General features: G+C 41.6%; 2 protein-coding genes across 3 annotated transcripts in view; one reads left to right on the top strand and one right to left on the bottom strand.

Moving 5' to 3' along the window:
* The window catches only part of etv4 (ETS variant transcription factor 4), a 39,999-nt gene extending 38,735 nt beyond the window's left edge, over nucleotides 1-1,264 (top strand). Inside the window, exon 12 of the mRNA XM_075457835.1 lies at nucleotides 752-1,264. Coding sequence (XP_075313950.1) covers nucleotides 752-979 — 228 coding nt within the window. The 3' untranslated portion in view covers nucleotides 980-1,264. The remainder of the gene's footprint in view (nucleotides 1-751) is intronic.
* Nucleotides 1,265-7,106: 5,842 nt separating this feature from the next.
* dhx8 (DEAH (Asp-Glu-Ala-His) box polypeptide 8) lies at nucleotides 7,107-20,625 on the bottom strand. Of its 2 annotated transcripts, XM_075457833.1 has the most exons (23): nucleotides 20,444-20,625; nucleotides 20,056-20,141; nucleotides 19,889-19,961; nucleotides 19,638-19,729; nucleotides 18,451-18,557; nucleotides 17,970-18,332; nucleotides 16,983-17,127; nucleotides 16,625-16,831; nucleotides 16,142-16,229; nucleotides 15,915-16,012; nucleotides 15,578-15,725; nucleotides 14,940-15,121; nucleotides 13,445-13,639; nucleotides 13,133-13,318; nucleotides 12,611-12,821; nucleotides 12,331-12,512; nucleotides 11,295-11,435; nucleotides 11,047-11,202; nucleotides 10,813-10,950; nucleotides 10,315-10,443; nucleotides 9,188-9,384; nucleotides 8,931-9,110; nucleotides 7,107-8,215 (listed from the first exon to the last, which is right to left on the bottom strand). In XM_075457833.1, the coding sequence occupies exons 1-23, from the start codon at nucleotides 20,550-20,552 to the stop codon at nucleotides 7,996-7,998; spliced, it is 3,633 nt and encodes a 1,210-aa protein (XP_075313948.1). In that variant the 5' UTR covers nucleotides 20,553-20,625; the 3' UTR covers nucleotides 7,107-7,995. The 2 variants fall into 2 exon arrangements, with proteins under 2 accessions (XP_075313948.1, XP_075313949.1); XM_075457834.1 differs by lacking the exons at nucleotides 15,578-15,725; nucleotides 15,915-16,012; nucleotides 16,142-16,229; ... (6 more) ...; nucleotides 20,056-20,141; nucleotides 20,444-20,625 and adding an exon at nucleotides 15,248-15,447.
* Nucleotides 20,626-25,350: the final 4,725 nt, after the last annotated feature.

Raw genomic sequence — 25,350 nt, 5'->3', positions numbered from 1 at the left:
CAGTTGGAATGGGTACAGCGCCACCTATCATACCGGGGTATGACACGCTTTGTGCCTCTGATCCGATTCATTCACCGCCATATATCCAAGGAGAATTACGCACTTATTTGTTTCCTAAATTTTCTTTATTTTCTAAATTGTCTTCCCATTTGTCTCGGTACCTAACTTACCGCACTTACTCTAGCACTAGTTATGCTCTTAGCTGTTTGGTTTTGGAAGGAAATGCACTTATGATTTCTTTTGCCTACCGATGTGGAAAACACTTATTGTAAGTCGCTTTGGATAAAAGCGTCTGCAGAATGACCGGAATGTAATGTAATTACCCTTGCTCAAATAAGGAGCAACTCAGTCGTATTGTAATTTAGCCATTAATCCGATCCTTTCAGAGCCTGAGTGTGTGAAAAGTCCTTTTAATTTGTTTGGATAATTAGCAGTTTTTGTGCATTCTGGTCCAGGTGGTCTGTAGTGTTTTATTTATGGAAGCAAGTCTTCCTGATGAATCTGTTTTAAAAGACGAGAGAGCAGTCTGCTACAGAGATTGATCCCAGTATGGTCACTGAAGAAAGGTTTTTGGCTTCTAACATCTATGGACCAGTTTAAAATATTTTAGCAACCATAGTAGAGCTAAATGTTGGACCATAACTTGTAAAGTCTTCTCTAAAAATGACTGTATGGACATGTGAAAGTCACAATAAAGAGGGTTCTGATCGGTAAAGTAAAGAAGCTAACTACATGCATGTTCTCTGTTTAGGTGGCAGGGGAGCGCTACGTTTACAAGTTTGTGTGCGAGCCCGAGGCGCTCATCTCCCTGGCCTTCCCCGACAATCAGCGGCCCAGCCTGAAGGCCGAGTTTGAGCGTTATGTCAACGAGGAGGACACGGTGCCCCTGTCACACCTGGACGAGGGAGTGCCCTACACCCCTGAACAAGGCCCTCAAAACATGGGCCCTCAGCCCTACTCCAAAGGCTACATGTACTAAAGCCTGCACCCACATTCAGAAATCCTCCCGTTGTACCAACCCATCATCATACACACCCTGAAACCCCCACGCACCTCTTGCACATGCCCACCCCATCCACTTGTATATATAAGGCTACGGTGTTCTTGTTTTAAATTAATCTCAATAGGGATTTTTTTTTGTTTTGTTTTGTTATGTTTGTTTTTAAGAGCTGCATTCCTCTCACATCTGAGGCCTATTCAATACTTAAAGATGACTGTGGTTGAAGAGATTGCTTAATAATAAATACCCATAATAATACCCAAACTGGAGTTTAGACTATTCTTTGTGTTTTTATTGTGAGCCACATGTGAGAACCCTTTAACTTCTGAATCTGGCTTATTGGCTGAATGTGTTTGAATGAAATATGAGTAAAATAAGGAGGAAATAAATATGTGTGCTTGAGTTTTAGAGAAAGTTTCAGTGGGTATTTATTTATATCATCATTTTGTGACAAGGGAAGAAGATAACTGAGGGCGTTTCATGTGGGACGTTGGTGATATGGGCCTCCAGTAATCAGTTTAGCCTGATTCAGACTTAGGGGAATGATTTAGGGGAAAAATGTGAATCATGATTCTGTGGCATAACTTATTTTCTCCACAGCAAAGACTCAGTTCAACATCAACTATTATTAGAGTTTTTGGAATTATTATTATTATGGTGGTGATAGAAATGCAATACAGTGAATATGTTGTTTGTTGTTGTGACTTTATAAAGGAGCTGACCTGTGGCCAGATGGAGTCTGTGGCCAGAACATTGCAGCCTGGTCCGGTCATTGAGTGATGACGTTTACTATGTTTTGACTGTTGATTGTTGTGATGCAGGTCAGTTTATCCTCTTTCAGACTCCAAGATGAGACGGCATCCTTTGATCCCTGGGCCAGGGCTTCTCCTGTATGGTCTTCAGGGAAAAAGTTGTGTAAGAAATAAGAAGTCTGTAGCAGACCAGCTTTTGATAGTCAAATCAGGCGCTTTGAAATATGGTGCCATGGTGCAACCGGACCATAAATCAGACGTAGGGTAAAAATGTTCGATTTTCTGCCATTATGGCTCAACCACTGGCTGCTGGTTATTGTATGTTGGGAGTGCAAGGTTGGAAAAGTAGTTGCGGGAGTGCATCGTTTGTGTAGTGTTTATCATCCTCTGACATCCCTCATGTTGTAGCGTGTTTATTGGGTCCATATCTTTGGGCAGGTGATATGTGATGGCTCCTGTGATGTCATTGTGTTTTCTGGAGTTTGGTGGGTATGGCGTTGCATTGTAAAAGGTTCTGGTTATAGCCGTCTATGTTAGTGTTGTCATGCTTGGTGGTGCTGCAACCAGGGCCGAAAACACTTTACAATGTATCTCACACTGTTTGTGTGTCATCCTCTGACTGGAATCCAAAATACTTCCACACTGGGGAATGTGAGCCTTTTTTAGGCACGAGTTTGGTTCGCTTCGCTTGGGTGGGTGAGTAGTGCCGCTACACTTTGGTTTTCATTGGCATCCATTTAATCCTCCTCATCGCAGACTTTTCTGGGCTCTAACTGGGAGGCAGCGGGAGTGCTGGTTTGGTGGCACTTGGAAAAAAATCCGTTAGGAGAAATAGGGGAATGTGTTTGTGAGACAAAATGCTTCAGAATCTGTGTTTGTAGAAATGAGATGACATGTATGTGTGAATGGAGATAGCGATTTTGTAACGATTAATCGTGCAGCCCTACTGTTGATGTCAACTTCCAGGCAGTTTAATAGAAATGTTCCCCAGAAAGTACATTTGAGGAGAATGGTTTGAGATTTTTTAGAAGATTTCTCACAAAGTAAATGTATTTTTGTTTCGCCAAGTGTAAAGGTTTATAGTTTCAGAGGGATTTGTTTCATGAAAAGAAGGCCAAAAAAGTGTGTTTGTAATGTAAAAGGTGCAGTTAAAATTGTTGTAATCGGTAATAAATTGTCTTAAATTGGCCCTCAAGTTGCGTTTAGTTAAGTTTTTGACCATAAATTTTCATTGATCTGAGATGTGGACTGGCCATGTCATTGATTTGATCCATCTTTCCAAAAGAAAGCAATGTTAATATCATCATTAATTGAGTTTGATTAATTCAACGAACTATAACAGCTTGTAGAACATCCCATAACTGTGTGGATAGAGCCTCGTGTGTCTGGTAGTGCAAGTATGCTGTTGAGCAAGTGATCGAAACCCATCTGTGGGTTAAACCTGTTGTCTGGTAGCGTGGTTTGGGATATTTGAAGTCACTAACTCAATTAATCAGAGTAATCAGGGGCAAGTGCAATTAGCTGACACGTGAAGCATAAAATAACCGCGGTGAAATTAGTTCGAAGTTGGATGTTGGATATTCAAGCTCTGGAGGTTCAGTTGGGGACAGTAAATTTCCGAACAGAACACTTCCGGGCAAAAAACAATAAATACATTTCTTGTCTTATGACCAACTGAAACAAAACCAATGGTAATTGTGCTACTAGATTACACGAATTAGGCACAACCATTTATATTCCATTTTAAGTCTTTTGGGATATTTTTTTGGTAAAAAAACTGGGTTTTTCTTCAATACCTTCCAGCTCATCTACACAAAATCAGTGTGAAATTGTTCTACTAGGCCAGACCGATGAGGCACACCCATTTATACTCCATTTGAAGTCTTTTAGGATTTTTCGCGTGAAGACCTTTGAGGTAAAGATCAGCGTGTCATCCTGCGCGTGTCGACCGAGCATGGCGACCAATGGCGCATGATAGGGGCCCGCCATCCATCCCATCTCTCAAGGGACGGATGGATGTCGAGCCTCAATCCCATTCCTGCGGTCTGCGTGCAGCTTCGCATTGCTAAACCCAACAAAGAACACGCCGTACCTCACCCAGCTCCTGGTCCAGGCTGTGGTCATCTCCCGCCTCGACTACTGCATCTCCCTCCTAACTGGTCTCGCAGCCTGTGCTCGAAGCCTCTTCAGATGATCCACAACGCGACGGCGCGTCTGGTCTTCGGTCAGCCGAAAACAGCACAGCTCATCCCTCTGCCACCCTGACCCGCCCGCATCTAAATCAGCCTACAAAGTGTTTCATGGAACGGCTTCCATCTACTGCAATGCTCTTGCAAAGGCTTATGTATACTCAGTCCCTCTGGTCGTCCAGCGTTGTCTCCACCACGCTGAAGACAATCCAGACTCTTTTACACGTGTCGTGGTGGAATGACCTACCGAGTACTACAAGAACGGTCCATCTTCGAGAAACTCTTGAAGACCCAGCTCTTCACAGAGCATCTCCTATCCTATGTCCTAACACTGTATGCAAGCACTCGGTAACATGCCGAAATTCCACCATGGGCCTCAAATTGTCGGAATGGCGGGATGTTTTTGTTTTTCAAAAGTCCCGCCTTTGTGAAAATTCATTGAATAGGCTATTGAAGCACATTGGTTTTTTGTTTTCTTTTTGCCCAGGAACCCCACTATAACAATCTACCGTAAAAATCCCCTGAAATTTCAAATATCAAAGTACAGGTATTAATGATAATTGGGCGAGTCTGAAACATGTTGGATTCAGCAGAAACGCAGCGTCAGTGACCTGTCACAGCAGCCAGCTGCTCTCCACGGAGCGTCTTTTGCGCGCTGGCGCTGCCATCATATGCAACGTTAATTGGACGTAAAGACATAAAGAAAACCAACTTTATATATTAGCCTACCCAAAACTTTTATATCTATACGTGCACAGTGTTTGTCACTCCTTTTTGTGGAATAAACTATTTGAATACCATTCATTTGCTTTTGGAGTGCATGTTGAAAATTACCACCAACTCATGACGCTGTCAGGATCTGACGGTATCCCACACACATACATAACATGCTGTTACACCAGTCTGACTCGTGGTTTCCTTCTACATAGATTTTTTTTTTTAGCTACAATGTTATATCCTTTGAGAGTTGCTTTTGATCAAAGCCTCTGCTAAATGCAGAAACATAACCATAACTGTGGGGATCCTACATTTTATCCCAGTTATGGGAGCGATACACAACTTTAGGCTAACAGTTCATATGATAATGAGCCACAAATGGTTTAAAAACCAACATCCAATCATCTATAACAGACTGCCAAACAGTCTTTAAGTTTGTTCTTTACAGGTGTTCACTGACAGCTGACAGAGGAGTTTGTATTAGATTTGTGTGGAGAAATTGTTGTGGTATGTGTCAGCTGTCAGTGTCTTCTTTGGATAATTGAATTAATCCCCAATTTGACAATTCCACTACAGGAAAACTAATCACATCATATTTACATATATTGTATCGCCAGCTGGATCAAGTAAGCTGGATAAAATATTGTATAACATCATAATAAACATCTCAAATCATGCTAACATAAAAATGCATGCTGAACTACTAAGTTCTAAATAAAATAAAATGTCCTTACTGTTGTAAAAGACACAAACAGGACATAGTGCCACTTACGTGAGCCAAGAATCAGGAACCATTTACACTGAAGAGGGTGCAAAAGTACATGGAAGTAAGTAAATACTCATTAATGCCTCATTAATGCCTCATTAATGCCTCATTAATGCGCGTATGCACTGAAAGTTGACCCTGAAAATCAAATAAATAAACACAACTACTGGAAACAATTTCAAACACAATTATTCCTCAAGCTACACTGTAAACTCACCTTCTCTCTGGAGGTGAAAGGGCACCACCTGCTGCCCAGTCGGGGTACTGCAGCCACTCAGACTCCAAACCAAGAGAACCTCCTCAAAGCTTCGGGTCTGATTAAACATCTCCACTTTTCTTTTCTCACAGCTGCTGCTACACAACACAGTGCATTCATTTACTGCAGACTACCATCACAAATAAGTGTTGGAGCCTTCAGTACCAAAACTGTAGTTTTTCACAAAATATATTTTGACATTTATACCTGAAAACTTTTCATTACATCATATTGTGTTCATTAATTAGGAATTATTAACTACATTTCTAAAAATCCGCACAAATAAAGACAATTAAGTCTCCATTTCCCTACAAAAATTTTCTCTGTTTATGTTTTGTAAATACAATAACCATAAAAAAAAAAACACCAGATAAGCAAATGATTGAAACGCCTGCAACTCCTGCCTGAGCTCTCTTAAAAGATGGAGGTTTAAATAAACATAAAAGGATTACATTTGGTTTAGTCAAACATGGAAATAAATTGATCCCAGGCTATTAACTAGTACAAACTAACAGAAGAAGTTAAGTTTATGACTTGTTTTTTTTTTATAAATACACACAATCTGTGGCTGGAAACATTGTTATAACACAGCAAGAAGAACCAATATCGCTTCTATTTAAAAAATCATTGACTGTATAACACCTCAAATGGGCTAAAAGTACATGTTTCATGGGCCTAATCTATCATAATGACCCTAACCCTCTGGACTCTCTATACAACACACCATTAGTAACATGCTTGATAACTGCCTCCATACTGGTGCGACCTACTCCAAATTAAGGTTTAAAATACAATACATCCAACAAAAACTGCTAGATAAGTGTCAGGGAAAAGCTCTTCAAGATCAGCTACTAGCTTAGCAGTCCTCAAAGACTCTTTAAGCCGCTGAAACGGCCACAACACAAGAGGAAGAGGGGGATAATCGTCCTGAAGAGGCTTCAAGCTCTTCCCTGAACCAGCTTCTGCAAATACCATCAAGATTTGATCATCGTGCTAATCTGGCCTCAAATCTAGTGAGATCATTTTCACTCAATCCCTGTTTTTCCTTCCTGCCAAATAGTAGCTTTTCCTTTAGCTTGAAGACTGGAAATCTTTCTCTCTATGTTCTTGGAATAAGAACCAAACGCATCGTGCCAAAGTGCAGATGAATTGTCTTCAACATCAAACTGCGGCACATTAGTTTGATGCACTAAACTGCCTGCAGTGAGCCATTCTGCTCATCGAGATAATCAACTTCACAGCAGCAGTAAGCTATGAGTCAACAGGAGTGGAGGGAGGCTCAGAGATCCCCCTCAGGCTTCAGTCATTGTGCATTACGTCTGGACTCCTGAAAATCATCTCCAGCTGTGACACTCCAACAGTGGAACGGGCCCGGCGCAGGAAATATGGTCAAGTTTGATCAACATTCAAAATCTCGGACACAACGTAGATTGATTTAGCTTTTTAATTAGTTTCCGGGTGGATGTAATAGTGGCGTCACATAGATTTAAGTCTGTGTCACTGATGCTGGGAAAGAATTGGATGGAAACACAGAGTTTAAAGGCCAACGAGGCTCTAAACATTTAACCTTTTCAGTTAAAACTCAACACCAACAAACAAAACGTGCTCTTTCTGTCTAAAATCTTTGTTTTGCTTCCTCTAATAACCAGTTAGCATTGAAGTAGAAATAAGTGGTGTTTTTACACACAAAGTATATCTTTTTATACTATTTTTTTTAACTTTTTACTATTCCTGGATGTTTAAATCTTCTCCTTTTAAATTTCAGGTGACCTACAACCATCACACCCCGCCGTGTTCCCATCATAATAACACTAACAGGCTTAAGAAAAATGTAGCATTTAATGAAAAACATTTAATCGTTTCACCCTAAATGTCTAATACACTGATCAATGAAAGTTGTTGCTGGCTTTTTATCAAATATATCAAACATACATGCACCATTCTTTAATTCTTTAGGTCTGACGGTAAAACATTAAACTGTATTTCACTCGGGCCCCAGAGTAGAAAACAAAAATAAAAAAATTAGCCCGTCGTTTTTCGCTCCATCTCCTCGCAGAAGGCTGGAAACCGCAGACGTGACACCGTTCTAGTGCTCTGTAAAGTAAGCAGCTCAAGCTTTTCTACCCAAACTCAGACCAAGTGATGGATAATTTAGGACAAAACTGGAAAGAAAATGTACAAAATTTCGGTTTGAACTCGAGCCGTGACGTGAAGCCTTCCACCAGCAGGGCGTGGCCTGCCGGCGCCGACACGATACCACACACCTGACCGCAGAAGTCACTGTCCCAATATCCGTGTTTGTGAAATCAGGCGGATCAACGGCGCCTGAAGGCACGGGAGATTCTCCAAGCGTTGGGCTCCTCGTAGCGGTTGTAGAGCGGCTCCAGGCGTTGCTGTTTCTTCTGCTTGCTGAGGCGCGTGGGGTCCGACACCTTGAAGAAGGCCGGGGAGAATTCTACCAGCCAGCGAGGGTCGATGGTGGTCACCTCCCGCATGTACTCCTTGGTGGTCAGCACCAGCTCATGGTACACAACCCTGTCGAAAAGAAAAGAGAGAAGCGGGACATTAGATTCTGACCCCTTTAAGAGAGACTTTTCGCTTCAAGACACCGGCTGTGTTCGAAACCGCATACTTCTCCTACTAACTTTAACTTTTTTTAAGTTCCCGGATGCATACTAGATTCTCCGAAATGTTGGGTATGCATCATGAGGTTACTACTCATACTCAAACTACCCAAGATGCAACGTAACGTGACGTCGCCGATCGTCATTTCCTGTCAAAACGGCAGTTTCAAGCTAGCTACAACGAGGGTAGGTTCACTTCCTGTTTTCAAAATAAAAGCACCAATTGTATCGTAATGGCTTTCCCTATGATAAAAGGCAACATGTATTTTATTTTGTGAAAATAACCAGAAGTGCGCTGCTCACTGCGGCTAGCTTTAGTTGCGCCGAATTCGTGGGAACAAAATTGTAAATAGCCGGTATTTTGTCAGATTTTCAACACGTTGGGGATCTAAACGACTACTTTCTCGCCTGAAAATGTTCCAAATGTTGCTAAAGTTTACAGAGTTTAGAGCTTAAGCGAAATCAGCTTCAGGCCGGCTGATTTCGGCTCAGACAGGAGTGAAATGCATTGTGGGTAAACGCTCTGCATACTGATCGATCAGACAGTATGCAGTATGCGGTTTCGAACACAGCCAGACTTTTCTCTTTTTAACCACAGATGAGGTAGAACTAGGAAGCGGTCGTACCACTCAGGCTGCCGGTTGAACAGCGCACTGGAGGGATGGATGTACACGACTTGCTGGTCTATGAGGGTCCTGTAGCCCTCCTGAGGATCCTTCTTGGCTGCATTCCGGAAGAAACCGCTGCAAATGGCCTTCTGGACTCTCACCGTGGCTTTGCCACAAGATACGACATCCAGTTTGTGTCTGAAGAGGAAAAGAGGACGGTAAATATGTGGAAGAGCCCAGTTAATCGGGTTCAGCTTCATGCGGTTCACTCGTACCGGTCCATGATGCCCAGCATCTGTTTGCGGATGTCCTGGGCTCTGCGCAGGGAGCGAGCCTGGATGAAGTTCTCGTAACACCAGGGGTTCGAAAACTTGTTGTTCTTCCAGGAGTTGTAGACAGCCAGCAGGGTCAGGTGGTCCCCCTCAGGCTGGTGGAACTTTGCTTTCTTCTGGTCGGCCAAAGCCTGTTTGTCCTGTAGAGCAAAACGAATCATTTCAACTGGCAAAAAGGGGGGGTGGATACAGTTCCCATTGGAACAGATCAAGGTAAAAATGTTCATTCTGCTGTAATCATTGACATTTATTTTGGTTTTAATGTGCTGATAGAGTGAAAATAGGCAGATAAGACTCAGTATTGCAGCAGAAACGCCACATTAAAGCACAATGTTGGACACACTATTGCCTCTTCCTTTTTCTTTACTTCCACTCTGTCTCCCAAATGCAGCCGAATGGATTTTAAAACTGGGCAAAGACTGCTTCTTAGACACAGGGTGCTTGCTCTTTTTCCAAATTAAAATTCCAGACTTTTTTTAAAACTGATACTTTTTTCCCCAAGACCTTAACTTTATGTACTTGTAACTTGTGTGCCTACTTCATTGGTTGAGATTGTACCAACTGTGTTTATTAGAAATGTTAATTTTCATAGGCTAGTATTCAATGAACAAATGCATTATTCACAGTAAATTATGCTTTTACTGATGAAAACGTTTCAAAACATGAAAATCACAAGTACATGAATTTCACATCAAACAAGTGTCACAAAAACTATCTATAAAAAAAATGAATGGATGGATGAATGTATGTAGAATTCAGTCTCTTCACTCACATCTCATCCCATTAGGCTAATACAGTACGTGACCAGTTAGTAAAATGATAGTTTTATAGCCTACCTTCCTATTTCTCATTTCACAATGCCTTTGAGCATACTGTAAAATTCTACCATACATTTATTTTCCATATTTTATTAAGACTTTCACACAAAATTCAAGACTTTTCAAGGTCTGGAAAACAGTCCTTCAAAATTCCATACTTATTAAGACTTTCAAGACTTGCGCAAGCACCCTGAAGACACTTAGAACAGCTTTTAGCTCTAAAACACATCTGTAGTGTGGCGGCGGGTGTACCTTTGGCCTGTAGAAGACGTTTTGCACGGACAACATTGACACGATGGTGAGCATCTCTTCACTGCAGCCCAGATGGACGGACATGATCAACATCTTACACAGCATGGGCTCCAGGGGAAACTCAGCCATCTAACAGACAGAATTTCACAGAAAAGCTAAGTTTCGGTTGAAAAAGGCAACTAAATAATCAAGTTAAAACACTTATGATGCTGCATTGTGTTCTGCAATGATCCCTCCAGGGTTGTGACACGTGGAGGAAAACATCTGGTTAAGGCGAGACACGGCAGGCAAAAACAGGGATTTTTCATGCAGTGGTCAACTATGAGATTTTGGGCCAGTTTACTCCTTCAACATGTGTTCTTTCAACCTGCTATAAAGAAAACGTTGAAAACATGAATTAAAATGTTTATTTTATTACATTTTGTTTACTTGCGGCAGTACGTTTCGCCTGATTTGTCTTGGCAGCTGAAGGACATAACCCAGTAAAAGCCTCCTTACCCTTCGACCCAGTCGTGTGAGCAAGCCTTCATCGTCCAGAGCTCCCAGAGTGTAAAGCTGCTCCATGGCTGTGATCAGAGTCTCCATGGGAGGAGCGTCCATGAAGTCAAAAGACAGGAGGTCGTTGATTCCCATCGCCTGGTAGAGGGAACGCAAACAGAACAAGAAAGTTCAAACCCTGTTTCATAAGGAGAGCAGACCCCCATCTGTGTGGAACAATGAGCCCAAACACACCTTCAGAGACAGCACGGTGCTGGCCAAGTTAGTTCTCTGGATCTCCGGCACGTTGGTCGTCAGCATCTCGTCCCTGTAGGCCCTCTCGGTGTAAAGCCGGTAACACTTCCCGGGGCCCGTTCTGCCGGCGCGACCCGCCCTCTGCTTGGCCTGAGCCTGGAATCCAAAAGGATTGAACACATTTAAGGCTTCGTCCGGCAGTTTTCCATGAAAGCTCTGAGCGTTATTTTTGCTGCCAAGGCAAAGACCTGTGAGATGGGAGTCACCACCAGCTGATCAATGCCGGTCTTAGAGTTGTACACCTTCTGCTTGACAAAGCCCGGGTCCACCACATAATAGATGCCATCGATGGTCAGAGAGGTTTCTGCAATGTTTGTAGCAATGACAACCTGAAGGGGAAGAACAAAGGAGAACTTATATCTAATCTGCAGAGTCGCTGGCTGCTGCAGAAATGGCAATGCGAGGATGAGAAGTGTCAAACAAAGAGATCCAACTGTTCAATTAATGTCAGACATCAGTTAATATTGTTCATGCTTTAAGGCATTCTCACTATTAAGTTCCTGTTTCTCTTTATTATTATTATTATTCCGCCACCTAACTACTCCTTCATACTTTCAGCTATTTCTACAATTTTGGTATAAAAACGTTCAGCTCTTTCAGCAGATTCCCGCTATCATTTTTGGTGTTTTTAACTTTCATGCTTTTTAAGATAGTCAACTTTTATTCAAATTTTCCCGTCATTCAAATGAATGGAAACTGCCTTCAGCTCTTCCAAATCATCTCCCTCTTTCCAGCCTAACTATTTCTGCATGCTTTCAGCTCGAGACACCATCCAAACTTTAAAATGGGTCACAAGACATTCAGCTATTACCAATTGTTTCAGCTTTTTCAAATCTTCAGCCAATTTTGAAATATGACAGTTTCAAAAACATGAACATTTAGCTCCTTCTTGATCTTTATGAATGAGCACACAGTTGAGTGCGTGCTGATAAATTTCAAATTTTTCAAACAAATTCCTCTAACCTTCATACAGTTTTAGACACTTATAGAAACAAATTATATCTTAAAAAGTAGGAAAAATTGTCCTCTTTCAGCCAATTTCAGTTATTATGATTTTTTATATATATATATATATATATATATATATATATATAGGCATATTTATTATCCTTATTTCTCTTGTATGTCCTACGAGACATGAAAAAGACCTAATAAAAATATTGTTCAAAAAATAAACAGATCCATCAGGACACATCGCCAAACAGAGATAAATTGTTCCGGCACCTTTCTGCTGCCCGGGGGTGCCGGGTCAAAGATCCTGGTCTGCATTTCACTGGGCAGGGCAGAATAAACCGGCAGGATGATGAGTTCAGGAACGTCAGGCCCAAGTGACTTCATCCTCTCATACAGGATCTCACAGGCGGTGTCGATCTCTTCCTGTCCGGTTAAAAAGACGAGAACGTCGCCTGTAAACAGAAATGTCGTTAAAACAAAAAAAAAAAAGGTTGAAACGGATGTTAGGAAAAACATTTGGTGCCATTTCCACTGGATTTAAGAACCACACCTGGAGGCTCAGTCAGATGAATCTGCATGACGGTGATCAGGCTGGCGTCCAGATAGTCCGTCTCAGGTTCTTTGGTGTAGAGAACCTCCACCGGGTACGTTCTGCCCGGGATGGTGAAGATGGGGGCTTCGTAGAAATACTGGGAGAACTTAACGGCGTCCAGCGTGGCGGATGTTACGATCAGCTTCATGTCTGTGCGCTTCTGCACGGTCTGAGGAAACAAAGAAGGATCTCAGAATGACTTGTTCTCCAGGAGCCTTTTCTCTTGCTTTGAGTTGCTTTAAATAATAGCATCATGCTATAAATCCTCTAAATTGTTTCATATTTTTCTTTTTTTTTCTCCTCTTCTTTGATTGCTTTTAACTGTGCGTTTTAATTTTTATTCTATTTTTTTTTTTAATTCTCTTTAAATTGCTTGTTTTTATGCTGCTTTATGCTGTTCTTTTAAATGCCTTGTCTTTATGTAAAGCACACTGAGTTGCCTGTGGTATGAAATGCGCTGTATAAATAAAGATGCCTTACCTTCTTGAGGAGACCAAACAGAACGTCAGTGTGGATTGTCCTCTCGTGGGCTTCGTCCAGCATGATGATGGCGTACTGGCCCAATTCAGAGTCGATCAAACACTCTCTCAGCAGCATACCGTCCGTCATGTACTTGATCACCGTCTCGGGACTGGTGCAGTCCTCAAAGCGGATGGTGTATCCCACCTGGAAACCACAAACATAGATGCTCCTTTTGAATAACAGACGGCTGGATTTTATTAAAATAAATGTCCTTGTAAAGCCTCTAAAGGCCTTCAACACTAATATTTCACTCGTGATAAGATTTATAACCTCTTGTCCCAGACAGCAACCGTACTCCTCGGACACCCTCTTGGCCACCGACATGGCGGCCACACGACGGGGCTGCGTGCAGCCGATCTTCCCCCTGGTGGTGTAACCCGCCTCTGCGAGGTACTGAGTGATCTGGGTGGTCTTTCCAGAGCCGGTCTCCCCGATGACAATCAGAATCTGATTGTCATGAACAGCCTGTGCGAGAACAATGTGGACAAAGACCACGTTACAACAACAGCTGCTTGTTAAGGGAAAAAAAAATAAATAAATCACTAAATTTCAGCCCAGCCAATGTTCCCTCTAATTTTTCACGTCTGGACACACACACCAGCTCCCTGAGCACACTGAGGACCACTGTGAGCAACACCAGATGTGCACACTGTGGCCACACACCAGTATCACACCTGTTCAAAACTTTGGATCATAGCAAGTTACACGGCTTATTAAGCTGGTCCAGTCCAGAGTCCAGACTAAACATGGAGAAGCAGCATTTAGCTGTTATGCTGAAAACAAGTGGAACAAACTGCCAGTGGAGATTAAACTTTCACCAAATGGAGACATTTTTAAATCCAGGTTAAAAACATTTCTGTTCTCATGTGTCTATGCATGAAATATCTTTTAACTTATCTGGACTGTTGCTTGTTTTTAAATTCATTTAAATGATTTTATTTGTTTATTTAAAAGTTCTATTTGTTTCTCTTTATATTCTTTTATGTATTTTTAATGCTTCTTACACTCCCTGCTGCAATGCTTTTATTTTATGTAAAGCACTTTGAATTGTTTGTACATGAAATGTGCTGTACAAATAAATTTGATTTGATATTTAATATAAAAAGAATCAAAACACAGCAGCAATGTTCATTACTTTACTTTTAATATAAGCGATTTGGCCCACTTAAAATGAAAAAGACAAAAATCTTGTTCATGACATGTGTAGGGTGTTATCTGTTATATGTGAGAGTCATGCTTGCAGCCTGCATGTTTTGCAGAGTAGACCTTTCTCACTCAAAAAAGGAAAAATCTCCTCCAGTTTCACTGCTTGTTCTTATATATACACACATACAGCCATTCCATCCTAAAAGAACCGCATTTCTTTTTTACTTTGGCTTGGTGTGTGGATGTGGCGCTGCCCGTTCGTTTCGCCATGATAAGGGGCGTCTCTTACTCCTAACTCCGCCGCACTGTTGTTAGCTAGCTAACCTGCACGGCGCACATATGCAAGCACTATCAATGCTCTGATTGGCTGCATAGCGTAGGTAAACCGTATCATTGTCTGAACACCTGTCACTCAGTGCGTTGCATTGAAAAATGGTACAGAAAAACACATTATTGGTCTAATTAATTAGATTAGGTCTAGTATTAGATATTAATTCATACGTTCATGGTGAATTTTAATCTTATGCGCTGCATAGATTTTCTTGTGCGCTGAGAATGTGCGAGCAGCTTAGAGGGAACATTGATCCCAGCCTCCCTTTGAATTCTTATGTTAACGAACCTGGATGAGCTGCTCCTTCAGCTTGTAGATGGGCAGGCTCTCCCTCTGCTCCAGGATGGAGAGCTGGGTCTTCTTTCCATAGGAGGCCTTGTTCCCTCCAAAAGCGTGCTTCTTCCACTCGGGGATGTCATTGGGCATCATGCCGATCCCTCTCATGTTAGCAGCAATCTGCCTGCCATCGACTGCAGAAGAGAAGCACAGTTAAGTGTGCTTGTTAACAATCAAATGGGCCAGTTGGAATACTTACATCACATTATTGGCAACATCATAGTCTAGATCACAAATGATGATATATGGAAACACTGAACCATGGCAACACGATTCCTTCCGGCCAAATGGGGGGCTACAGGAAGCCAGATAACCATCTCCAGTACTGGCCGGCCTGAGGCTGCCGTCTGCCAGCATGGAGGAAGTCTCACGTCCGGCTCAGACTGGGCTGCAGGTCCTATGAAGCAGGGGCTGATGCATCGACTACAATGTATATTTAAATCTCAAAGCAGTTAAAGCTCACAAGAGAAAAGCAAAGATAAAAGAAGTTTGCCACGATCGGTTCGCCGATTTTAATTTGGAGGAGTTCTTCTGCCTCAGTGCCTGCAGCTTAAACACGATGTAATGATTGCATGTAGGACATTTCTCACCGTCGGGCAGCGGGTCCACCCAGTGTTTGTTCAGCCCCATGGGGATGGAGTCCATCTCCGCCTCCCGAGCGGCCTGCTTCAGCTCCCGTCTCTCTTTGGCCAGAGCGCTCTGCATCATGGCCGCCTGGGACAGCGAGCCATCTGGATTCTATGGAGAGAAAAGAAAATTAACTGCTCAGTGAGTGGAAAGCCTTCAATCCAATTTAAAGCCCACGGCATGTTGATTCACATAAGATCACAAACTGTAAAACAACACACTAAACTTTGCAAAACTCCAGCTTTCTGCTAAATATTGACCTGAAATCATCATTTCCACTTCCTGTAACTTATACTGTACCTTAACAATCTTGACGGGGCTCATGTCCATGCTTTGTTTGGTGTGTCCTCTCAGAAACGGGGGCTCCTCCTCAACCAGCTCGATTTCCAAATCTTCATCTGTAAGCAAAAGAAATGAGTCAGCAGTCTGCTTTCAGACGAGCAACTTTCTTAAAAAAAATCTTTCTAATCCATTTTTTTTTAAATCATTTGACACATTCAGAGCAGGGAGATGAAACAACTTCTTACCCTCTTCATCATCCACTTTAGGAAGGATCCCCGTCTCGTCATCAAAATCTGGGAACTCTTCTTTGGACAGCACATTGGCAGCAATCATCTGAGGACGTACAAACGGTTTAAGTCCTGTGACAGAATTCTCCTCCACAATGAACTCAGTGTTTTCCTCAAAGCCTTCAGATCAAGTTTCTGCCATCTAACCCATCAATAAGACAAACACAGCTCAACACATTAGCTTAGCTGTTAGCAGCTGATGGTTGTCTTAAAATAGCAATAATAATAATAATAATAATAATAATAAAGAAAACACCAACATGAAGCCATCTGCAGGGCAAACAGCTGTTGTGGAATAATGTAAACCAAAGTGCTGTACAGAAAAAAATTAATTAATTAAAGGAATAAAATATGAGAATAAATTAAAAGACATAAAACAGCTATATAATTTAAAACAATAATAATACTAAAATAAATTTTAATGAAAAAACAAATGCCCACCTGTTTGATCTCCCACTTCTCCGGGTCAGAGATTTTGGTGAGCCTCTTGCGCTCCAGGGTGTCGTCCTGCTCCAGCTCCGGGGCGTGGCCCAGGTTCTGGTTGCTCGGTCGGTCGGGGTTCCTCATGGTGATTTCCTCTCCTCCATCAGGGCCAACATTCCTCCTCCTGTTGGGGTTCAGGTCTTCTCCCGTCACCTGGTCCACATCCTGACAAATAGGTTGGAAACCAGGCCTTTTATTCTCTATTCAACTCAAAAACAGTCGACCCTGAGGTGAGAGCTCGGGGTTATTTATTCCCAAATTTTTCCACACAGTCAAGTCATTTATATGAAATCAAAGCAACTCTGTGTGTTCCTACCTTCATACTGAGGCTAGTCTTAGAGCCAGTGAATGACAGCACTTTGATTTTGACTCTTTGGCCTTTGCTGACAACATCGGCCACGTTGGCCACGCGGCCCTCTCTGCGCAGCTCAGAGATGTGGACCAAACCCTCCCACCGTTTCCTAAACAGGAAGAAGTAAAACAGGAATGAGTTTCTAAACCAAGTAAAACAGAGCTGACACCTCTGTGCAGACTTAAAGGGATAATTCGGCTTTTTCGACATGAAGCTGTGTGACATCCCATGTTAGCAATATCATTTATGAACATGTTCTTACCCCCTGCTGCGTCCTGTGAGCCGAGTTTCAGCCTCGTTTTGGTGTTGATGAAGGTAGTCCGGCTAGTTGGCTGGGGTTTAAAAAATAAAGCGTTTTGCTTCTCAAAACAATATGCGTTCAAAAGAGTAATACATTTGCATCACAAAATCGTTGTTCAGGAAAAAGTCAGACCTCACAATCGCTTGGCACTATTTTCTCTCCCTTCATATCACTGCCGCCTGCCGACAGCCGCGCCTGTTACGGTGTTTGCTACTCGGAAGCAGGGGACTGCTCGGTCTACACAGCAGGCAGTGATACAAAGGGAAAGAAAATAGCGCCAAGTGATTGTGAGGTCTGACTTTTTCCTGGAGAACGATTTTGTGATGCAAATGTATTACTCTTTTGAACGCATATTGTTTTGAGAAGCAAAACGCTTTATTTTTGTGGCCCCAGCCAACTAGCCGGACTACCTTCATCAACACCAAAACGAGGCAGGAACTCGGCTCACAGGACGCAGCAGGGGGTAAGAAAATGTTCATAAATGATATTGCTAATATGGGATGTCATACAGCTTCATGTCAAAAGAGGCGAACTATCCCTTTAAAGGTGTTTGCAAAGGTTGATGTACTCGATAGATAAAACGCATTCTGCTGCTAGTCAGAGCAACATTCTGTTGATAAAGTTGTGTTAAAAGCAGACTTGATGCCGACCTTAATCCTTCCAGTTGGACAAAGCAGCCGAACTGCATGATGCTGGTGATCTTCCCGTTGTAGATGTCACCAACGGACGGCTCCTCTGGAGGAGGGCGATCCACATGTTTGTCCTTCCAGCGGTCAGAGTCTCTTTCTTGCTCTTTCTTGGGGCTGGGAGAGCGCTCAGACCAACGGGAAGATTTGTCTCTTCTTTTGCCACGATCTCGGTCTCTGTGCCGATCGCGGTCTCTGGAACGCGACCTGGACCTGGAACGCGAACGGTGCCGCCTCTTCCTGTCCTTCTCCCGATCTCGGTCTCGGTCTCTGTGTCTGTCTCTGCTTCTGCTGCGACTTCGGCTGTGGCGCTTCATTTTTTCAGATCTGTGAGAATAAGTGAGACAAGTTCATTAAAAGCAAAGTTACAAGCCTCCATCTCCATAATAAAATGACACCTACTGGTTGTATCTTCTCTTGTATAAAAAGACTAAAAGTGGCTTACCTGCTCTTGCTTCCTTTAGAGTCCGGCCCGCTCACACTGGGCATAAACATCTCCAGTTCTTTCATTGCATCAGCTGCTACTTTCACATCATCTTCATCCAGGAGCCTCTGTGTTAATCACACAACAAAGAGCAACACACACACTGTTAATATCTGTTTACTTCCACTTTAATATAGATTTTTATGTGGGGTTTTCTTTAGACAATCTTGATCATTTTGCCATAACAACAAATGATCCAATCACAATTTCTGTAAAACCAGGCATGGGCTGATACTACAGAACATTTAGATCATTTCAGGGCTACTTGGGTGGAATTGACAATACCAGTTAAAAATAAATGAACAAATACTAAGAATAATACCGTGTCGACACGGTTTTACTGCAAGCTTCTCGAAACCTCCACAACTTTAATTCCTAATGTATGTTTGTATATACCCAACCATCATTTGACTGAAAAAAATAGAAACATGTCGGTTTACAACAGCATTCATTTCTTTCTGATATATTTTTATAATGTTCCACCTATATTCCACATAAATAGCCATATGAAATCAGACGTACACACATATAGTGACATGGAAAAATCTGGTCAAAACTTCAGGGACATTGTGTTGTTTAGTGAGTAAACTGAGAACTGTAGACAGATTAGAGAAACAAACTGAAGGGCAATATGCAAATGTTTGGACGACCTTAAGAGATCTGAGCTCCCAAAAAAACCCTTACCTGATTCCCAGTCTGAGAATTAAGATAATTCATGCTTACAAATAAATAAGAAGGTTTCAAGATGTAACTTTTCCCCTCAGTTCGTAACTTGACTTAGAAAATGCGGGCAACAGTATTCGTGGGTTTCACAATTATATCTAGAGGACCAAAACCAAAGAAAAAGTCATGCAAGTGCATGTAGAATTACTACAAAAAGGCTTCTCTATATAAATAAATACATAAATAAATACAAATAATTCCTAATGTAGTATAAATTATTTTGGAAACTCTGGCACACAGTTGATGGGCTCAGAAAGCCCATTAATGACTTGTCCCTCATTTATACACATGCAGAGATGTATATACAATAAATAACAATAAATGCACTGCACCACAGGTCTGCTGCTCTTTTCCAAACACAGCCGTCGGAGCAGGAACACATATGTTCTTTAATACTGTAATGTGGTAAATATCATGCAATGTACCTTTGGCATTGGATCATTTGGTCGACACAGAGCAGGAAACAAATCCTTAATCTCTTCTTTCTTCGTTTTCGGCTTGACAGAAGCTTCGAAGGCTGAAAGAAGTGAACACTTTGTTAGTCGAAGTTTTGATTGGGAGGCATATACGCTAATCCCTGTTAATATAGCGGTCCAACACCGGAGATGTTTGAACCTTAATAGATATATCCAGCGAAAATTAACTCGGGAAGATAATGAGCAGTAACAGTCCTTACCTTTACTGGTTGATGCCTTGGATGGCGGTCGCATTGTTTGAATGAGCCTGAGCAAGTTACTGATGAGAGAATCCTACAATAAATACAGCAAACGTTGGAAAATTAGCACGCAAGACGACTTAATGAGCGATTGGTTAAGTTCGCAGTTACACCGACGATGAACTTACCGTGAATTCAGCTCCATTGTCGAGTAAAAGAGCTTTGAATCCATCGAAAATCGGTTCTTTTTCAGCAAGGCTGATGACAAATTCAGCTGCAAAACGTTCAAACATAAAACGGCAGACAAGATATTAGCTTAAGCTAGCACACATTAACATTAAGCTAAACGCACTGTCCAGAATTACAACAATAATAAGCACCAGAGAGGCTATTTCGAAACAAAAGTTCTAATTTACGGTCAATTTTAAGAGGCAACAGTCGATTAAACTTGATCTGGGGGGAAAACATACAAGTTTACAAAGTTAACAGTTAACACAATATCCAGCTAATAGCAACTTGTTAGCATTAAGTAGCTAGTTGTCTTTTTTGACCAGTTTTGAGGTACAAAACACGAACCTAAATCTTTGTCATTTATTCCCAGATGGTTATCAAGCTCCGTGCAGACTTTGGAAACTAAAGACAAATATTCTAGCTGTGATAACTCGTCAACTCCACCGTCTGCCATATTTTCCACGAGTGTTGTTGTTCAGAGAACGCAGAAGCTGGCGGACATCTTGGATGCGTGCAACTTCCTCTTCCGCCTCTTACGTAAATACGTAAATACGTAAGAGGGGGGCTGCGTGTCTTACCTCCGCTCGCCACACGATGGCGCCAAATTCGGATGTTTAAATGAGAAAGTCTCGTCCATGAACACATGTGAGGTGTTGAGGCTGCTGGGACACATAAGTTATTTTTATTTACATTACACACATTCATGTGTATCAAGTAATTCAGCAGACGTTGTTATCAAAAACCAACCTACAAGTGAGGAACAACATTCCTCACTTGTAGGAACAACTATACATCAAGTGCTAAATGAGTTTCAATCTATTTTACAGTTTTTCTCAATTGGTTTGGCTCATTTCTTGAAACTGCGATGACATTCTCAAAATGACATGGACAAATCCCCAAACTAACAGGCGGTGTCTCAGAACAGAATGGCATTTCTCATTGCTTTCATCACATTTCAAATGCTTTGTACATGTCTCAAGCACTTAGTACATCTTTGCAAATGGTTATATACAAGTGGCCTACATTTAACACAATCAGCCTACATTTAGAACATTTCCCAAAAAAGTGCATCTTGCTGATCTATCCCAATTGGTTGGTTCTCAGTGTAATGGTTGTTCTCTCCAAAACATGTCAGCACAATTTCATTGTATAAGTCATCATCTGCAGAATAGTCTGCTCAATTGTCAAAATTCTTTAAGAAATTGGAATACAATACAGTACACATATTTTGGAACATTTCATACGTTCATGACAATCAGGTGAGTAGGTAACAGGTGAAAGCAGGTTCTGACGAGGAGTGTAGAGGATGACTAAGGCATTCAAGGCGCTTCTTCCCACGGTGCATTGCTAGAGAAGACATCAGATGCGATGTTGACGAGAATTTATGGCTAAACAGACTGCAGCGGATGGATGGCCCGGAAGATGAGGAGGGTGACCAGGAGCAAGAGGGAAGTGACACAGGGTAGTCAGAATATTAGGCCCTACTGTATTTCATTTGTGATGCTTGACTGTTTTTTTTTTTTCTGTAACATAAGCTACAGTAATGTATTTTGTTTTTGGTTCTTGCAAGTTTTTGTATTTTGTATACATAGGCCTATGTTGTATACCTTTTCCTTTGTAGTTTCTTTCCTACCTACAGTAATGTATAAAAATGTACTTGTGAATAAAAATAGTTACAATTTCCTCAGCAGAATGAGTGCAGTGTGTGTGGTGTGAAAATTGTACTCCTTTAGCTAGACCTTTTCCATAAAGACAAAACATCTAATCATTTTGACTTGCAGTGCTTACACAATGCCAAAAGGAAAATGTATTTTGGAAGCACTGATGATTTGTGTGAGAAAGGAATTTAGTTTTGACACATGGGTAAACTATTTTTGGAGCGATATGAGCATGTGATGAGGATCCATGTAGTTGTGCTGCACCGTCCAGTTTATTTTGACAGGAGGACAAAATGAATGAAAATGTGCCAAAGCAATTGAGAAGAATCTATGCCATTTATATGGTACTGACTATTTATATGGGACAGGGACTTCATTTTGAAGCAAGAATGAACGTTTTGGGAGACATATGACATTTTGCTGGTTATCTCAAGTGTTGCGAAGAACTGCAAGTCTGTTTGGCCAAGTGACCCTATGGTTATAGGAATGTCATCTCAGTTTCAAGAAATGTGCCAAACCAATCGAGAAAAACTGTAATTTAGCAGTACAAGGATTCTGTGTGGAGTTTACATGTTCTCCTCGTGTGTATGCGTGGGTTCTCTCCGGGTTCTCCAGCTTCCTCCCACTGGTACAGGGTGTACCCTGCCTCTCGCCCAATGAGAGCTGGGGTAGCCCACAGCCCTCAGTTGGATTAAGCAGATATAGAAAATGGATGAGTGGAAGTACAAGGAGAGCAGGTAAAGCCTTAAAGTAATTGCAGGACTACGTGAAAGCAGGGTTAGATGTGCTACAGGTTATTGGATGGTAGGTATTCTCCGAAGAGATGATTCTTTAGGAGATTCTTGAGGGTAGCGAGAGGGTAACCCAGCTGTTACAGTGTTGGATTGCTGAGAGAAACCTTTGTGGGTAGAGATTTCAATACCAGGAAACATTCCTTAAAAGACTGTAGTGGTCATGAAGGAGCATTAGTGACTTTTATTTGTGGCAGCCATGGCAAAATGTGGGTAAATAACAACTGGAGTGACACATTCTGGACCATCTGTAGAGGTTTTACGGAGCAAGTATGGGGAAACCTGATAGCGAGAGATAATCATGACTTGTACTGGGTCAGACGTGACCTTTTCTTAAAAAGGGAGATGATCGAGAAATAGATACAACATGGTCAGAGAAGGAGTCCTCGGTCATGACTCCCATGTTTCTTGTTGGGGAGACAGTTGAGTAGGCTGACATTCAGTTTGGATGGATTTGGGTTCGGAAACAGGCTGAAAAAGCATTCATGTCTGAACAGTGAGCCATCAAATATTATCATTATTTAAATGTTTAAAACACATTTTGAAGACTTTGCCACAGATAGGAACACATCCACAGCTCATCTGAAGTTATGGCTACTGTATTCTGTCTAAAGATCTCACTGTGGCCCTTGGCCTGTATAGCAACAACCTCATCATATCAAATGAAGCCCGGTGGCCTAACACATTTTTCAGCAGTGAGATGAAGAATTTGGATGATTTCAGATGCAGAAAATGCCCTCTGGTGTCTCTATCTTCTCCCGTGCACAAAGCCAGCTCAATCCTTTCCGTGCCTAACTGGCCGGCAGCCATGACACCAACCTCAATGTACACATTTGCATGAAATGTGCTCTTGTGGGAGTTAATCTTTGCAGCCAGGCATGGCAGCTTTCTAGAGGAGTTGGGGTTGTTATGGCAGAAAATGAAAAGCCATGGATTAGGAGTGACGTTTTTTTAACATTCCCCTTTTGAGTAATGACCACATACTGCGCTTTGGGCCATAAAACATGGGGTAGGAGTCACGAGAAACCAAAGATTTGCTTAAAAATTCTACAACATGGATAGATGGATGGATGGATGGATGGATGGATGGATGGATGGATGGATGATAGATGGATAGATGGAAGGATGGATGGATGGATGGATGGATGGATGGATGGATGGATGGATGGATGGATGATAGATGGATAGATGGATAGATGGATGGATGGATGGATGGATGGATGGATGGATGGATGGATGATAGATGGATAGATGGATAGATGGATGGATGGATGGATGGATGGATGGATGGATGATAGATGGATAGATGGATGGATGGATGATAGATAGATAGATAGATAGATAGATAGATAGATAGATAGATAGATAGATAGATAGATAGATAGATAGATAGATAGATAGATAGATAGATGGATAGATACTTTATTGATCCCAAAGGAAATTCAAGTATCCAGTAGCAAGACATAATAAAGCAATAAAAATGTTTATACAATCATAAAACACTAAAAAGTCTAACAATTTAAAAAACAGTTTGCTTGTAGTTTGTAATAACGACTCACTCTATACAACCACGAACGCTTACCTCACTCTTTTTTTAGCGATTAATGTTCTGTACTTTCTTAATGATTTATGTCCCCGTGGTGGAATCTTGGAAGGACTTTGCTAAGGCAAACGTGTATCACTTTGTATGCATTGTCAGGGCCGTAATGTATTGTTCAAGTAAAAGCAGGGTTTATTGTGGGAGCACATCCTCAGCTCCAAAGATTCACTTTACTCCGAATGCTATCCATTTCTTGATGTCTCGATAGCTCCGTCTTCACAAGCCTCTTATCTCCCTATTAAATTTAATCCTTATTACCCACTAACTTATTCAGCATGCTGGTACTAAATTTCCGATGAGGAGGCCCGTTTCCACCCCAACATTTTATGATTTTAGGAGGAACATCACGCACCAGATGAGCACCGAAACCTCGTTAATGGACAATGATTATCTTTGCTTCACTTCATTGGCATTTCTAAGTTTTTTTTGCTGCTTTCACAGCATAAATTTTACATTCTCATGTCATCCTGCAGTATGTCAACTTGGGCAGTAATGGATTCTTGTGGAGAAGCTTCCTACCCAGGGGGGATATCCCACATGATCAGTCCCAAGTCTAATAATTCTCCCCTTCTACAGTTAAAAGTTACCTGGAACTTTTTCAGTTGATCTTTCGGGCACTTTTATTTGTAAACAGGAAATATATTTTTATTTCAATGCGATTGTTAGAATCTCAACGTCATTCCTCTGTGAAGACTCTCTTGAAGCCCAACTTCAGGGACGTGCTCCCATTCTGCCACAAGAGCATAAGTGAGGTCCGACATGAAAGTTGGTTGAAATGGCGTAACTCCCGAGGATGTTGGATGGGGTTTACCCTCGAAAACATGGCGTGCTCAGCTGCTGTCACATTGAAACAGGAAAGGCTCCAACTCGTCAAACTACTGAAACAAAGTTGGAAGTAGGTCACTGTTGCAGCATGACAGAAATGGTTAAGAATGTTTCAAAACAGATTCTTGTCTTTGAGTTTCTCCTTCTTTCATACTCATGTTATCATGGATTAGTCAAATGGAGCTCCATTCATTCCTATGGGGACCAACATAATTGCTGATGGGTGGGAAAAAAAATCAGTTTAACAAACTACGAGCTTGAATGCATTCAAGTTCAAACTTCAAAGCCATTTTAGTAGGGCTGGGCAACGATTAAAAAGGGTTTTAATCTAATTAATCACATGATTTCCCTGATTAATCACGATTAATCGCATTTGTA

This window comes from Odontesthes bonariensis, chromosome 23 (assembly GCF_027942865.1).
Source record: "Odontesthes bonariensis isolate fOdoBon6 chromosome 23, fOdoBon6.hap1, whole genome shotgun sequence".
Lineage (NCBI taxonomy): Eukaryota > Metazoa > Chordata > Actinopteri > Atheriniformes > Atherinopsidae > Odontesthes > Odontesthes bonariensis.
Note: the sequence above shows the minus strand (reverse complement) of the source record. Positions and strands in the feature narration are given on the sequence as shown.